Source organism: Macrobrachium nipponense, chromosome 7 (assembly GCF_015104395.2).
Source record: "Macrobrachium nipponense isolate FS-2020 chromosome 7, ASM1510439v2, whole genome shotgun sequence".
NCBI classification, from domain to species: domain Eukaryota; kingdom Metazoa; phylum Arthropoda; class Malacostraca; order Decapoda; family Palaemonidae; genus Macrobrachium; species Macrobrachium nipponense.
In genome coordinates, this window is record NC_061109.1 from 11,357,546 (window position 1) to 11,373,171 (window position 15,626).

A 15,626-nucleotide genomic window follows, 5' to 3' on the forward strand; every position below is an offset into this window, starting at 1 on the left:
TTGAACACACTCATAGCCTTTGAAGCAGGATTGAGTCTTGTCTTTATTTTGTTTTCTTTGTTTAGATTATCATCAGGCCGGATACTTGTAGAGTCCGGGAATAACAATGGCCTCATAAATAGTTCTTGAATGGATGACTATTCAAGTAGATCAAATACTTTTGCATATATCTTTTTACTTATTGGGCTTAATGTGTAAGTCATCGGTTTAGAATTACCTTTAGTAAACTGGATGTTATTTCATTCCTTTAGGCCAAACTTTCCTTTATAGAATTTGTTTACTGGTCATGAGCTATTAGCAAGACACTGGTAATAGTTACCATAGAGCAATCCTTTTGCACTCGTGATCGTTCACCGGACTTAGGCTATTCTCAAGCCTAGGGTAAATGATTACCTTAAAGTAATTCTAGAATGATATCCTTTCTTTTATCCCAAAACTTTTGCATTTATTTACTTACTGGGATTAGGCTATATGTAAGTTGCCTGTTAATGATTACTTCTAAAGTAATTCTTGACCATTGCAGGAATGTTGCATCATTCTATTAGGTGATATTTTGCTTTTGTGATTTTGTTTACCGATCACAGACTAGTCGCAAACATGCATATTTGGTTCTAACCTCCAACTTGCTTGGCATACTGGAGCTCAGGCCACTTGAGTCAATTATTGGGGTGTGACCTGGTGTACAATCAGTTATTGAATTCGATTACTTTGAATTCCTGATAATTCTAATTCGACTAATGTTTTCTTTTTGAGTAATCAGTTATTGGTAAATATTTCTTTTATTCTTTTATATTACAGTCAGATTTGCTTTGAGACTGTCCTCCTCCGCATCAGGGAGAAGACATACCTGTAGTCAAAGGGAGTCTGAGGGGGTTGCCCCTGGTAGTTGTCCCCTCGGTCGAACCTGTTGCTATTCTGAGGTATCGGCAGACAGCCACTGAAAAGGTGTCTTTTGATGCGTTTATGGGTTTTTACTGAACACCGCTGGAAAATTTTTAATTTTGAGCATCCTGTACTAGTGCCTAGGCTTTCAACTCCACTCAACTCTCATGTTCCCTGGATTTAACTAGTTGTAGGAAGAGATTCTAGGCTCTCGGCCAACGTGGAATCAGAGGAATTTATTTCTGGTGAAAGAAGTTCATTTCTCAATATAATGTAGTTCAAGTTCATTTCTTGGTATAATGTGGTTCGAACCCCATAACAAGCTGTAGGTCCTGTTGCTAGGTGACCAGTTGGTTCCTATCCACATAAAAATATCTAATCCTTCAGGCCAGCCCTAGGAGAGCTGTTAATCAGCTCAGTGGTCTGGTTAAACTAAGATATACTTCACTTTACTTCTCCCTTCTGAACTGTATTTGCCTCAGCAAAAAGTTTTAGCTGAGGCAAATACATTTTCCTAAGTCTGTACTTTGCTATCATCACTGCAAGTTGATGATCATGTGCGTTATCCCCCCCCCCTGCTAGTTCTGAGAAGAGCAGGCTAGAACAGTCAATCCTCTCTTTTTGTCCCTCTACTTCCTGGGTTTCACCGGGATGGATGAGGAACTCCACTGAGTGTACTCCCCTAGAGTTTGGATTTGAGAACCTATGTTCATGGTTCAATCTTAGGATATCACCGGATGTACGTTCATTTGTTCAGGATGGCTATCACTAAGTAGTTTGCAATCCACCTCTCATGTTTTCCCATTTTGGGAACAACCAGTTTGGCATGGACAAGTTGTCTTCGGTATCCTGTTATTGCCGTAGAAACCGTTCTTCAGGATAGCTTCTCGTTCACTCACTTCATTAGACAATAAAGGATATATGCCTCAAGTCCTCATTCTTTTTCTCTTTAAAAGTGAAGAAGAATTAGGCTTGCATTCCATCACCAGGAGCCTTTAAATATGCTTGTATAGTCTTGCAGCAGGCGTCTGTTATCAGTTGCACTGTCCGAGTAATAGATGCACACTGGTTAGTTAGTCCTTCTAGTGTGTGACCGAGACAAATAGTACATTCTCGTAACCAGAGCTGTTCTTAACTAGCCTGAAACTTAGGACAGCCTCTCATGCCCCCCAAAAGTTTCTGGTTTGGACTTTGAGACATCTAGTGGTTTTGTTTGGCAACAACACCACATGGTTGGTATTATCACTAAACAAGAGGATTGCTTTCCCTCGTGGTTCGATTAACATGCAGTTGGTTGAGTGTATCAGTTGTGCATGTGATAGCTCTATAAGACGAATGCATGCCATGACAAAATGTACTATCGGGCACTCAGCCTACGGAGTCAAGTAAATGTCTTCTCACTGAGATTTTGTTCGTCCTAGGGTTAGCACCTAACTCGTATCTCTCTGCCCGACCATCACAGACTTATGTCTCTGGTTGGCTTTAGATTCTGGCTTATGGTTCCTGTTTTGAGCTCCTCAGTTACCATTGCGAGAATCATCAGACTGAGACATAGAGTTATGTCTCATTAGATTCAGCATTGTCTTTCTGTTTACTTTTTTGTCTTCTCTTTTCTCTTAGTTTGCAAAAGTGTTCAACTACTAGTTGTTAACCATGATTTGGAGTGAACATTAGAAGACTTTGCCTGCCCTGATAGCTCTGCTTCCATGGTAAACAGAAGAGTCACTCCCTGACAAGAAGCAGTTCGTCAAGCAGTACATTCCTGTTTGTTTACATGGCTGAAGACTTCCAGCCTTCATTGCAACAGGATTCAGAGGACCATCCATTCCCTAGGAAGTTACGGTAATAACTTGTCTCTTTCTCTGTCTTAAACGTGTGGTCTTCCATTTTATAAGGGCTTCATGTTTGAGACACAGTGTTATGGAGTGTCTTTTGGCCTTGTTTTGAGCAAAGATGAGGATATAAGAACAGCCTCTTCCTCCTTAGTTTTCAGTCATTTGTTGCTCTTTAAGCCCATTCTGCTATCAATCTACCGGAGGCATAAACGATCTTTGCTTATCATATTTGTTTTCTTTTTTATGTAACCTTAAAAGAGGTCAAAATTTTTCAATACCTGAAGGCCATTGTTAGTGACTGGCATGACATTGTGGAAGGAAGCATAAGATGTTCTATTATCTCTTCACCTTTTCAGTAAGGTGTTGAGTTTGGAGAGTCAGTGGGTACTGTGTACCTGGAGCACCCACCACTCTCAGTGGATGGGTCATAACGTTATTTCAGTGTAGGTATCAGTATTTTCTGGTTGTCTTATATTGGTGCTGCACCCAGGGCAAGGTTGGGCATCTATCATACTTTGCTAGCCATAGGATTATTCCCCTTGCTGCAAAGTTCCCCTCAAGTAGGAGGTGACCCTTGGCTTTACTGCCACGCCACTACGAGTTAAGATGAGCACCAACCAGAGGCAGTATTCATCTGCATAGCTCTCTTAATTGATAGGAACGACAAGCATTGTTTTTCCAGGGCTAGCAACTTTTATATTTCAAATTCATCACATGATTTAAAGCTTTGGAGTAGAATATGTCCATGATTCCACCCCCATTCAGTGTGGAATCAGCTATATAATTACTGGGTAAGTCACATATACAAAAATGATATTTTGTTTATAATAAAACTAGATTTTGTATATATTTACACAGTAATTATATGATCAGATCCCAACTACCTCCCCTCTGATGGGTATTATGCATAAAACATAGTTGACGTAGTATGCTAAGTCGTTCCTAGTAATGCCGTAGTGGGAGGGCACTTCATACCTACACTGAGCCATCGAAACGCTACCCACGAAATTTGAATTTAGGCTGCCGTCGAGTAGAAATTCTTAGCTATATAATTACTGGATAAGTTTATATAAGACCTAATTTTATTATAAAACAATCATTTCTGGCAGTAATGGTTTTTTTTAACAAACCTAATTTTATAAATAAATAAATATTATATAAAAAACCTTTGCCTATAATGCAAGTTCCCTCCTTACAACTCCACTGTTTTCTCTTATCTCATAACCCAACAAGTTTGTTCAGAATGGTGAATCCACCCTCACACATGGAAGGCTACTGGCTGATTACAAAACCTTTTTCTATTCTCATTTCATCATTGATTAAAGCTTCTAGGACTCATGTTTGGATAACTAAATCACCAAATATAAGTAATGTGTTTGATAGTTTTTAAAACATTGGTTATTTTACAGCTGTTCTGATTATATTGCTTGATAAATTTTGAGGACTGTTAAATTTCATTGATCTTTAATTCTCTACGCTTTATTTGTGTACTTATTCATATTTTATTCTTTTAAAGAGGAGATGAGCAAGATTCATTTAAGCATTGAATCAGAGTTATTCATTTTGGAGTTGGTAACGGAACTGGGTCGAGCGTTTTTGGCTGCTACTGATGGAAACAGCCAGACGTGTGCTTCCTACGCAATGCAGGTAGGTAGGCAGTTACTGTTGTTGATTATATTTTGTATAGAATTTGAAGATTAATAGTCTTTAAATTTCTTATTTGCAAAGAATGAGAAAACTTATGTTTTAATTAGAAGGTGTAGAATGTCTCAGATGTTACTAATTATAATGGTCTTAGTTCATTTCCTGATATTGGGATTTCCCTCTTTATAATAATTTTCAATATGGAGAGAGAGGATATATGTATATTGGACATTTTAATTATGAAGGAGTTTCATAAAAACCTTCTACTTATAATACTCCAGTTTCATGGTTGCCAAATTGCTTAAGATGCTCACTTCCTAAAACAGAATACTAACAGTAGACAGGTAAGTGTGTGATTATATCCATGGATAAATTGGTGTCCAGCAGTTAAGTGGTCATTTTTCTCTTTTATCTTAAAAAAAAAACTTTGGATAAGGGAGGGTTGGAGGATGAATTCCACATTATTATGGTTTGTGTAAAGAATTCATTGTGTTTTTAACCGTTTTGCCTATAACCCTCGTAAACAATTATGCCTGTTGGAAGTGACAAGTGAATTGAGTGGTATGTGTAAAAATCTTGACCATTCCTGTTTTGTTCAAAGATCTGTGATTCTGACAATTTTCAAGGTACACTGCTTTATTTTGTTTCATTTTGCTGCTAAATGATTATACAGTGGCATAAAAATGTCCGCCAAAACAAGTTTATGCTGGTGGAATACAGTGGTCCCCCATATTTGCAGGGGAGATGCATGTCAGACTCCCCTGCAAATATTTGGAACCCCTATAAAATGCATAAAACAGCCTATTTTCTTAGTTAAAACAAGAGAAACCCACTAAAAAATTTTATACTTGGTTTTTATAATAGTTTTACCACAAAAAGTGCATTTTATGATAAAATTGATAAAAAAACCCCTAGGAATTTGTGGATATTTCTCATAGAAAAATACTGCGAATAGGTGAATTTCCCACGAATAATTTGGGGATATGTTCCAGAGAGAAATCTGCAAATGCGAGTCTATAAATCTGGAGAATGCGAATACAGGGGTCCACTGTAATGAGTAGAAATGACAAAATACAAGAAAATTTGCCCTTTCCCCTAAAAAAGATGTGCCAAAAATCTGTTTGCCATAATTTTTTTTATTTCTACAGGACACCCAGATAAGTTGTAATTATAGCAAGGAAAATATGAGAAAATTAATGCTAAAATAGCATCATATTTTCCATAAGAAAAATGAGACCCACTCAGTACAAGATAAAAACTCCCTATTCCTGTTTTTGCATTTTTTTAAAAAGCTCTGTGGTGTGGTAGAATTATTTTAATAATGATAATAAAACAACAGTCATGGCATATAAGACAACTTTGTCAGTCAGAACCATTGCTTTGTAGGTTTGGAATTGATTCTAGTATAGAAATATGACAAATTTTGAATCAATTTGTCATTTTTATAGCTAACAAACCTTTGGTCTTAACACAATAATCCTCTTGCGCCAGCCGGAAACTGGTTAAAAACAATCAAAGATTGTAAAACAAGGAATATGTGGCATCTGGAAACTCATGCGTATATGAGGTGGAAGCTGGTCACCGACCAGGTATAGAAGCCCATGACACGTCAGTCTTTCTTTGACTCCCTTGGAGAGTAGTCGCTTGCGCTCTCCATCCCAAGCCAGTTGCTTTTTTTGCCCGTGATTTCTTTGTTTCAATGTGTTTGTGTGTGTGCCTTGTTGATTATTATGGAGTCTTCCAATTCTTCTAGGCCTCATCAACGCATAAATTGTTCCTTCACTTCTCTGGACTTTTACACTGTAAAAGCCAGCTCCTGCAAGGCTTCCCATTACCTGATCCCTGAATAAGGTTCTTAGACTCTTGTCATCCCCTCAATTTAGTAAGTCCAGTGTAACTATAACTCATATGCTACAAAAGGCAATCTTCTTGATCACTTTGGTATCAGGTGCTTGAATTAGCGATCGGGGCTTTTAGACGGGGACAATATGTTTCTTCACTATTACACCAAGGTGTCTCCTTGCAAATCATTTCTGGCCAAGAATGAGGACCTTTTAAATGGAAAAGCCCCTTTCTGATAAGGGAACTCTGTATTTTACCAAAACATTATGCCTGGTCAAGGACTCAAAGTTTACAAGGGTGTCAGATTAAACATCCCAGATGATCCTGTTTTTGTACACCCTAGTACAAACAAACCATTATTTTAGTTTCCCTCGTTAAAAAGTCAGACCCGCACTCCTTTCCTAAGTCACATGACATCCAGAAGGTGAGAACTTCATTTTTGTTCTTCGAAAATATTTCTTTTGAAGCAGTCTCCAAGTGTACAGGGTGGTTATTAGAGGTAATATTCCTGAACCAGAGAATGTACTATAATCCTGCAAACAAACCTGACATAGTTAAGTGATTCACCTTAAAACCACAAGGGATAATACATATACCGTACATATAGGTTTGTGGGTTTCGTGTTCTTTATTGCCAAATCCTAATGGGTATCCAGAATAAAGAAAACTGTTGATATCCAGTTACTCTTCCTTGAATAAAAAATTCTTGAAATACTGCTACTATGAGAGTGGTGGTCATGCTGTGATATTGCCAGGGAAGGCAGAGTAATCCTGCAGCCAAGCCAGACCCGACTTAATAAGGCAAGTCTCCGTAGAACACGGAAATGATACATTATAGGTTCGTATGTTGTTTATTGTTCTTCATCGCTGAGAAAATTGTTGATAATTTGTAACTATTACTTCAGACCAAAAATTCATCTTGGTTGTTGGGATTTGTTAATAGGAGGTAAGCCATTTTGTCACCAGTCAGTTGCTGTGAAATAAACAATCAGGTTTTGACTTATGTAAAACATGTATTTGGTGTCTGCATTGAGTTTGCCAACCAAACCACTCTCCCTAATTGAAAGGCATGGGACTGGGGTGAACATTTATCTTGCACAGACCTGGCATGTTATGAGGAAGATAGCCATCATACCCTCTGCTGTCCTATCTGTGCAAGTAGGATGAAGGGAAGACCGAGGTAGTCTAAGTGGACAGGAGATAGTAGAGCCCTCTTGTCCTGAGTCCTGTATATTCTATCACTGTGCCAACAGGCACTACATATTCAGGCCAACAGCAATAATAAGAGAATTCTTTGAGATTGGTTGCTCTGTCTTATGGAGCTTCGAAGTGAACTCCAAAAGTGGGTTTTCCTACATCAAAACCTATTTTATGATTAATGGTTTTATATGAGTATACAATACTTGAGTTTTCATTGGAATTTAATTTACTCCTATTTTTACAATGATAGGAACTGCATTGTAGCTATGCATCTATTTTTAATATAATGTATTTGAAGTTTTGTATTTCATGACATATTTCATGCCAGTGTTAAGTTTAATTGTAGTTCACATTCCATGTTCTGCAATAACATAATTTTATTTCATACTTTCAATTTTGAGGGCAGATGTAAAATAAGTCCAGTGGATATTGTATCTTTTTTTAGGATATTTATTTTGTTCAAAAGTTCACTGGAAATTCATAGTAGTTATATTTATTTTCATACTTAGCAATTAGGTGAAGTCTCAGCGTCATGTGGGAATTATGGAAAGTATAGCAATTGATTGACTTGATTACAGGAAATTACAAGAATTTATGGTGTACGAGATAAAGAAACCGAAGGTGCTACACATGAAGGTGCAAGAGTTTGGGACCGTTTACCCTATCAGTTGCAAGAAATTATATTTCCTCTTTTGACATCAAAATATACCGTATCATCTACCATTACCAAACTTTCATCTCTGCCATCACCCATATTTGGCAGTAGTCATGCTAAAACTTTCCATCAGTGGCTTACCAATTGGGCATGTTCTTTGGTAGACTTACTGAAGAGTGAAGTAGCCAGCCAGGTAAGTAGTTTGCATCTCTTGAAGATGTTCCATGTCACATGTACTGAAAAATTTTTGATGAAGTGTTACTGAAAGCAATGCCAGTCCTGAAAATGATGACACTTTTAAGCCATGCTTCAAATAAATATTAAATATGCATAAAGTCTGTTTGCAGCTGTTGTTTTGTACTTTGAGGGCAGTCATTAATTACAGTCTAGTAAACTAAAGAAAAAGGACATGGTTTGCCATCATTTTTGTTGTTGTGACAACTGACTTGAACATTTAGCTGTGATAAAAAAAGCAAACTTTTCATCAGAATGATTGTACTAGTTTTGTCAAGTTGATATTAATTTGAAGACTTAGTTTTCTGACAGTGCATGTGGAGTGTGTGTAAAACTGCTGGATAAAACTTGACTTGAATATTCAGTTGTAATAGCACAAAATTTTAGGCAGAATGCAACCTTGTTTTTAAAAAATTAAGCTCATGTTGTTAATCATTAATTCTTTTTCAGGTTTTTAAAGCCTGTAAACCTATTGTCCGAAGAGACTTGACAACAGCCATGTACCTGTTGTCACCTATGCTAGTTTGTATGCTGTGCGAATCACCTGAATACCATGATAAGATATTAGCAGAGGTTTTAGCTGTAATGAGTTGTAAGCAAAAGGATGAGGAAGAACAGCATTCATGGTCACCAGAAAGCCAGTAAGAATATTGTTATATTTTTAGTTGAGTATTTATTATCAAGGAAACACACATACCTTCTAAGAGGATTACAATTTTTTCATTTTAAAGTTTCAAATCTTGGAACTACTTGCAGTGTGTGTGGTTATGGTTTAAAGGAAGGGAGTACATATAAAAAAATATCCTATACATATTAAGATTTTTTATGTACTGTAATTAATAACTGGATTATGTTGGCATAAAGTTATCTCCATTTGAAATATTATTGGGTCATGTTTGCTTGGAGCCATTAAAAATTTACCTCCTTATCATAGTGCGATAAGTTGTCTCCATATCATAGTATGGCAGTTATCAAGTTATAAGGACATTGGGTGACACCAAAATGATTAGGCCATATTTAAGAAGCAATTAATTTTCACTTCATGTTGGATTTTCTAATTTCAAGCTAAGATTATACACTTAACTTGAGAGAAAATCTAATTAACTTAAATACATAAAAGCTATGGGTGACATTCCCCAGAAACTGATTTTAAAACTAAAGATTTTACTCAAAAATATTTCAGTAATACCTCAGTCTTATGCGATTTGAGTTGCACGAATTCACAATAGCTTGAACTCTTCATTGGAACCTAACTAACTATCATATGTGAGTTTTTCACAGACACACAAATGCAAAAACAACATTTTAGAATCCTTGAGAAACCCTGCAAAAGTGTTTGTTTAATTTTTTTATGTAATTCTTAGGTTTTCAAGCTTGTATGTGTAAGTTAGATAGCATAAAATAATAAAAATGCATAATAATTTCTCTCTCTTTCTCTCTCTCTCTCTTTTACTTAGATAAGAGAATTTTTAGATACCTACATGTATGTAATATGTTTATTGATATTTTCAAATAATAATAATGATAATAATAATAATAATAATATTAAATAATATAATTGCAATTACAAAATAACTATGAAATATTGTTTCCCCTCATCTTTTGTTTTTAACTCCCAGAGAAGCTCAACCCAGAGCTGTCAAATACGTCAAGTTAATATGACAGGTAGGAGGAGTGTTGCCAATTAGTGGTCGGTGATTTTTACGTAATTCTCTCTCTCTCTCTCTCTCTCTCTCTCTCTCTCTCTCTCTCTCTCTCTCTCTCTCTCTCTCTCTCTCTCTCATTTTCAATTAATATAATTTTACCTTTACCATCTAGAACTTTAAATGTGCTGTAGTAAAGCATAGACACATAAGAGTCCAAATAAAAAGCACTTTTTGTTCATGAAAAAAAGTTTCAGAAGAAAGAGAAAGAGACAGAATAAAGATTTATTAAAAGAGGGTGAGAAAATATCTAAAAATAGATCGGTCGGTCGGAATGGGGAAAGAAGAGAGACGTAGTATGCGTGTAATCTTCACACACCCCTATATTTTTACCAACCACTTATTTCTTTTGTTAAGGCTAATTTATTAAGCTAACTTTTAAATGAAATTACAGTAACTTGAATTTCATTTAAAAGTTAGCTTAATAGTACTTAGTGAGCATGATTAAGGCCATATTTGGTGTTAAAACTCTAGAAGTATGCATTTATTAGCACTTTGTTCATACGCAAGCAAACCTTCGGTCTTAAGAATAAGATCATTTCTAGCGCCTAGCTGGATCTGGTTAAAAAACAGATGAAAGCAAGGAATCTTGTGATATTGGCAACGCTTGCGTAGATCGGGTGAAGAGTGGTCAAGGGCCACTCACCTACGCCACCGCGTCAGTCTTTTATCACGTGTAGCAGGTGCCATTCTAGTTTTTGTACTATAACGATTCTTTGCACGGAATGCCGGGCATGGCCTAAAGAGCAGTGTAAGTCGTTTTATAGAAAGAAAGAACATTGGAGGGTTTCAACTCTTCCTTTATGGTAAGGATTTTTGTCTCCTGCAGTATCCAACCCCCATAGTAGTGTTGTTCCTGTGTCTCCTTCCTTTTCTCCCATTGATTCGTCGATGGAAGTATCGGGAGGCCACCAGGCTGATGTTTGTAATGTTGCCCCTTCTTCTTCAGGAGTTAATTTGATTCCCGGGAAGGGGGAGGCTTTTTCATCATTCTCATTTATTCCAGAGTCGGAGGCATCCAAGATGGCAGCGATTTGGAAGACGTTCGGGCTAGGGGGCCCCCCGTTCTTGGAGGGGTTGCTAGCGCACTTTATGGAGGCTCGCTACCCACCTCCTCAGGCTGGCCAGGCCATCCCCCCTCCTCCCAGCCTCGTCTTCATGGGTAGCCGAGGTCAGCCATCTTGTATTGCTCTGGCAGTGTCTGCTACCGCTTCTTTGAGTCGGAGGGAAGCTGTTGCATCAGCCCCGTTGATGACGTCACGGGATCCATTGTCGTGTATTACTCTGCCAGTCGCGTCTCATTCCCCTTCCACACCGAAGGGGAGTCGGGACATCATCACCACTTGGGATGTCACTCCCGTCGATGACGTCACTCCCAGTCGTCTCGTCTGCACTGCCTCTCTCAGCTGTGACATCATCCCTGCCGCCCAGTTCGCTACATCTCCCTTCCATGTCATCGGAGCCTTCTCTTGCAGATCAGTCTAAGGTTATATGCCAGGCAGTGCTTAAGAGGTTGGACTCTGTTTTGGATGATAAGTTGGCTTCCTTGTCGGTTGGGAAGACTGGAAGGAAATGTGTTGCTTCGTCCCCGCCTCCTGTGAAGAGATCACATAAGAAGCCAGTGCTGTCTTCCTCTCCCTCTTCCCCCTCTACGCCACGTCGGCGTATTAAGTGTTGGAAGGAGGGAGGAACAATGCGGGCGTGTTCTTGAGAGTGTTGGTGTTTTGGAGAGTGTTGGTATATCTTCCCTTGTGCAATCTGCAGCGGCTGCTTCGTCTTCTGCATCGAATCACGGGCGTGTTGCAACCTCCCCTGTCCGTGCACATCGTAAGCATGTTGCAACCTCCCCTATCCATGCATATGATGCAAGTGCTCCTTCTTCTCCAAGGCCTATTCGTTGCCTTAAGGATCTCAAGGCGCCTGTCAAGAGGTCGAAGGTGGTGAGCGTGGAGTTGGTGCAGCAGGAGTGTTTGCCTGCCCCTCTCACTGGTGCTTCCAAGAGTTCGACTCTCGGGGATTCTCCTTCGATCTTGAGTGTTCGGGATTCCTCTCCAATTCACATTCGTATGTTTGCCTTGCCCGTGACCATTCACGGACATGTTAATAAGTCATCTGTTGGAGGAGTACGTAGTGATGTTCTTAGTGTTAGAGTGGGTTCGTCTCAGGAGCTGACGCGTGGACCCAGCCCAGACAGGTTAGTTAGTGTTTCGGGCTGTTTGGCTGCTGATCCTTCCATTAATTTTAATGGGGAAGGTGCCTTAGAGGAGCCTACACATCCTTCTCATCGTCAGTCTCCATTGCCGGAGCAAGAGGAGGGAGACACGTAAGAGTTTTTGTCTTCCTTTTTGGACGTTGTTGATCTCATTCGTGGGTTCAACAATTTGGAAAGTAGGACTCAGGCTCAGTTGTCTTACACTCCTTCTTGCTTGGAAGCCTTGGTGGGAGCTACACAGGATCCCAAATCATCTCTTCAGCCTCCTTTGTCGGGACACGTCCAGTCGGTCTTGCATAAGGTTAACGCCTATGTTTTGGACCGGGCCAGTTTGCTTCACTAGGGGCTCTGCCAAGCTACTACCCCTGCCTCTCACGAGACATAGGAAGTACTATGCTATGAGCTCTGCATTTTTGTTGTCACGCATCTTAACCCAGACGTCATTCACCTGAAGCCGGGACTGACTTTGGAACAGGTGAGGTCAATGGCTCCGTCCTTGTCTCTGCAAGATGCCTCAGCATTGGAATCTATGGCAGCCTCCATGTTGCAGACGGTTTCTTGGCTGGACTTCTGGTCTGTGGTCATTGCCAAGATAGCTTCCGACAGGTCCCCGGAAGGGTTGGTGAGTGCCTCCTCGCTTGCCAGTCTGTTGCAGTCCGGAGGCAAGGCGTTTTCATATATGGCTCACCTCAGTGTTAATTTATGGGCTAACCTTCTTCTGATTAGAAGAGACGCAGCTTTGTCTAGGATGGAGAGATCAGTTGACACGGAGTCCTTGCTGGCATTGAGGAATGGAGATCTCTTGGAGTCCCAGTTTTGTTTCCTTGAACAGAGCTCGAGAATGTGACACCAAAGACAGACTGGTGCACCAGGCCGGGTCTAAGTCGGAGTCTCGTCCTCAGAAATGTCCAGCTCCTCCTCCTTCCCCTGTCCAGCAGCAGTCAAAGAGATCGTCGCCTGGTAGGCTGTCGAGGTAATTAAACGAGTTCGGCAGGGCCTTCCCGTTCGACTCGAGCCTAGTCAGAGGATCAGCGCCCCTTTCGCTCTCGTTCCTTTAAGCCAAGAAGGGGCCCAAGGGGCAGAGATAAAGGGGCATCGTAGGTTAGGCGCCTCTCCCTCTCCTGCGCCATGGATGGGGGTTGTGCCTGGCTGGCCATTGGGTCAAGTGGCAGAGTTATGGGGAGGAGAAGTGAGTGGTAGATGTGCTTTGGGTGGGGTACTTACTGCCATTTGACTTCTCTCCTCCTCTGTTGGACAAGTAACAGCTCTGGAAGGTATATCCTCCAGATTCTCTGAAGTTCTTGGCTATTTGGGAGGAAATGCAGAAGATGCTGGGCAAGGATGCGAAAGAGGAAGTGGTGCGTCCGTCTCCGGGGTTCTACAGTCACATCTTCTTGGTGCCCAAAGGCGTCGGGAGGATGGAGACCTGTGATTGACTTATTCACCTTGAATAACTTCATCAGGAAGACACGGTTCAAGATGGAGCCCCCGCGTTTGGTGTTGGCAGCCGTGAAAGAAAGCAACTTCATGCTGTCGATAGACCTAAGGGACGCATACTTCCAAATCCCTGTTCATCCGACGTCCAGGAAGTTCCTTCACTTCTCTCTTGTGGACAAGGTCTTCGAGTTCAAAGTTTTGTGCTTCGGGCTGACAACAGCCCTTCAAGTGTTCACAAGGGTCGGGTTCTCTCTCTTGTCAAGTTGGACCCATGCTCAGGGGGAGGGATCCATTTGCTGATGGTACCTCAATGATTGATTAGTCTTGGCAGTTTCCATGGAGAAGCTACTGCAGTACAGGGATCGTCTACTTCGGTTCTGTCTGGAACTGGGCATATTAGTTTCATATCAACTTCACGCCTTGACCGTCGAGCTTCACCAGTAGGAGGTCAGCAATTCGGTAGAGCTCTCAGCCAGGTATATCCCAGGTAAACGGAACGTGGTCGCAGACAAACTCAGTCGCCGGGGTCAGATCCTAGGCGCAGAGTGGTCCTTTCATCAAGTGGTGGCAGACAAGCTTTTCCAGGTTTGGGGGAGACCCATGCTGGACCTTTTTGCGATACGCTTCAATAGGAAGCTGTAGGTGTTCTGTTCAGTGGTTCCAGATCCTTTAGCATTGGCAGTGGACGCATTCCAACATCCCTGGGACAACCTGGAGGTGTATGCCTTCCCTCTGTTTTGTTTGATCCATCAGATTCTGAACAGGCTGATGAGTTCACAGGGTCTTAGGATGACTTTGGTGAGATTCCCCCTTGGCGACATCTTCTGTGTCAGTCCCATGCAGAAAGGTTCCACCAGTCAGTAGAATCCCTGTCTCATCATGGTTGAAGGCTATCAAGTATCTCCTCCGAGCGAGAGGCTTTTCTCAGAGAACAGCTAGGCACATGTACAGCAGTCTTAGAATGTCGACCTCCCCAGTTTACTAAGGCAATTGGGTGATCTACTGTGATTGGTGTCGTAAAGCGGGTTTTTCTCCACTCGCAACCTCTATTCAGTGAATAGCAGACTTTAACCTTCATCAGAGACGAGAAATGTTTTGTCTGTTTTCTGCCATCAGTGGCTACAGGGCGACCCTGATTTGGTGTTACGCCTTAAGGGTATCGACATCTCCTCTTCCTGGGAACTTCCCTGTTACCTAAAGGGTTTGAGCAGTTGATTTTTCTCCTAGAGAGCTCAAGCCTCCAATGTTGGATGTTTCCTTGGCTCTTAAGAGGTTCACTAAGAGTCCTTATGAGCCCTTTCGTCGCTCATCTGACAGGAACCTGATGCTCAAGACAGTTTTCCTTCTGGCTTTGGCATCTTCCAAGAGGGTAGGAGAGCTCCATGGTCTGAGCTATGAGGTGAAGCACACTAGGTGTTGGGGGTCGATGTCTTTCAAATTTGTCCCTGAATTTGTGGCCAAGACCCAAAATCCTCGGTGCATGATGACAGGTTTACTTTATTTTCCATTCCATCAATAACAGACTTTGTGGGTGGTGATGCTCAAGAGCTTTTGTTGTGCCCTGTCTGGGCCCTGCGTTGCTATCTTAAAAGGACTCAGCACCTTAGACCAGGCTGCTTCAGACATTTTGTTAGCACAGGCTGTACAAAGAAAGAGGTGTCTAAGAATACTATCTCTTTTTGGATACGGGACGCCATCAGACAGGCATACTTGACTTTTGATGATTCTACCACCACGTCTGTGCAGGCTAGAGCGCATGACGGTAGAGGTATTGGTCCCTCTCTGGCTTTCAAAAAGACTTGGCTGTACATATTTAACTGTCTCCGGTCCACCACTTACAATGGTATAGGACAGAGATCAGTTATGTGTCTATTCTTGCGACTGTGATACGCAAACATTTGTGGTTCTTTTTCCCTTTCTCGTTGAAGCGACATCAAGTAGATTTTGTTCTTCTTCAGAATTGGGGAGATTACTCAAACTTCC

At 40.8% G+C, this 15,626-nt stretch overlaps 1 protein-coding gene across 1 annotated transcript in view; it reads left to right on the plus strand.

Moving 5' to 3' along the window:
- The window catches only part of LOC135217537 (serine/threonine-protein kinase atr-like), a 796,062-nt gene that overhangs the window by 483,937 nt on the left and 296,499 nt on the right, over nt 1-15,626 (plus strand). Inside the window, 3 exon segments of the mRNA XM_064253504.1 lie at nt 4,234-4,364; nt 7,981-8,250; nt 8,742-8,932. Coding sequence (XP_064109574.1) covers nt 4,234-4,364; nt 7,981-8,250; nt 8,742-8,932 — 592 coding nt within the window.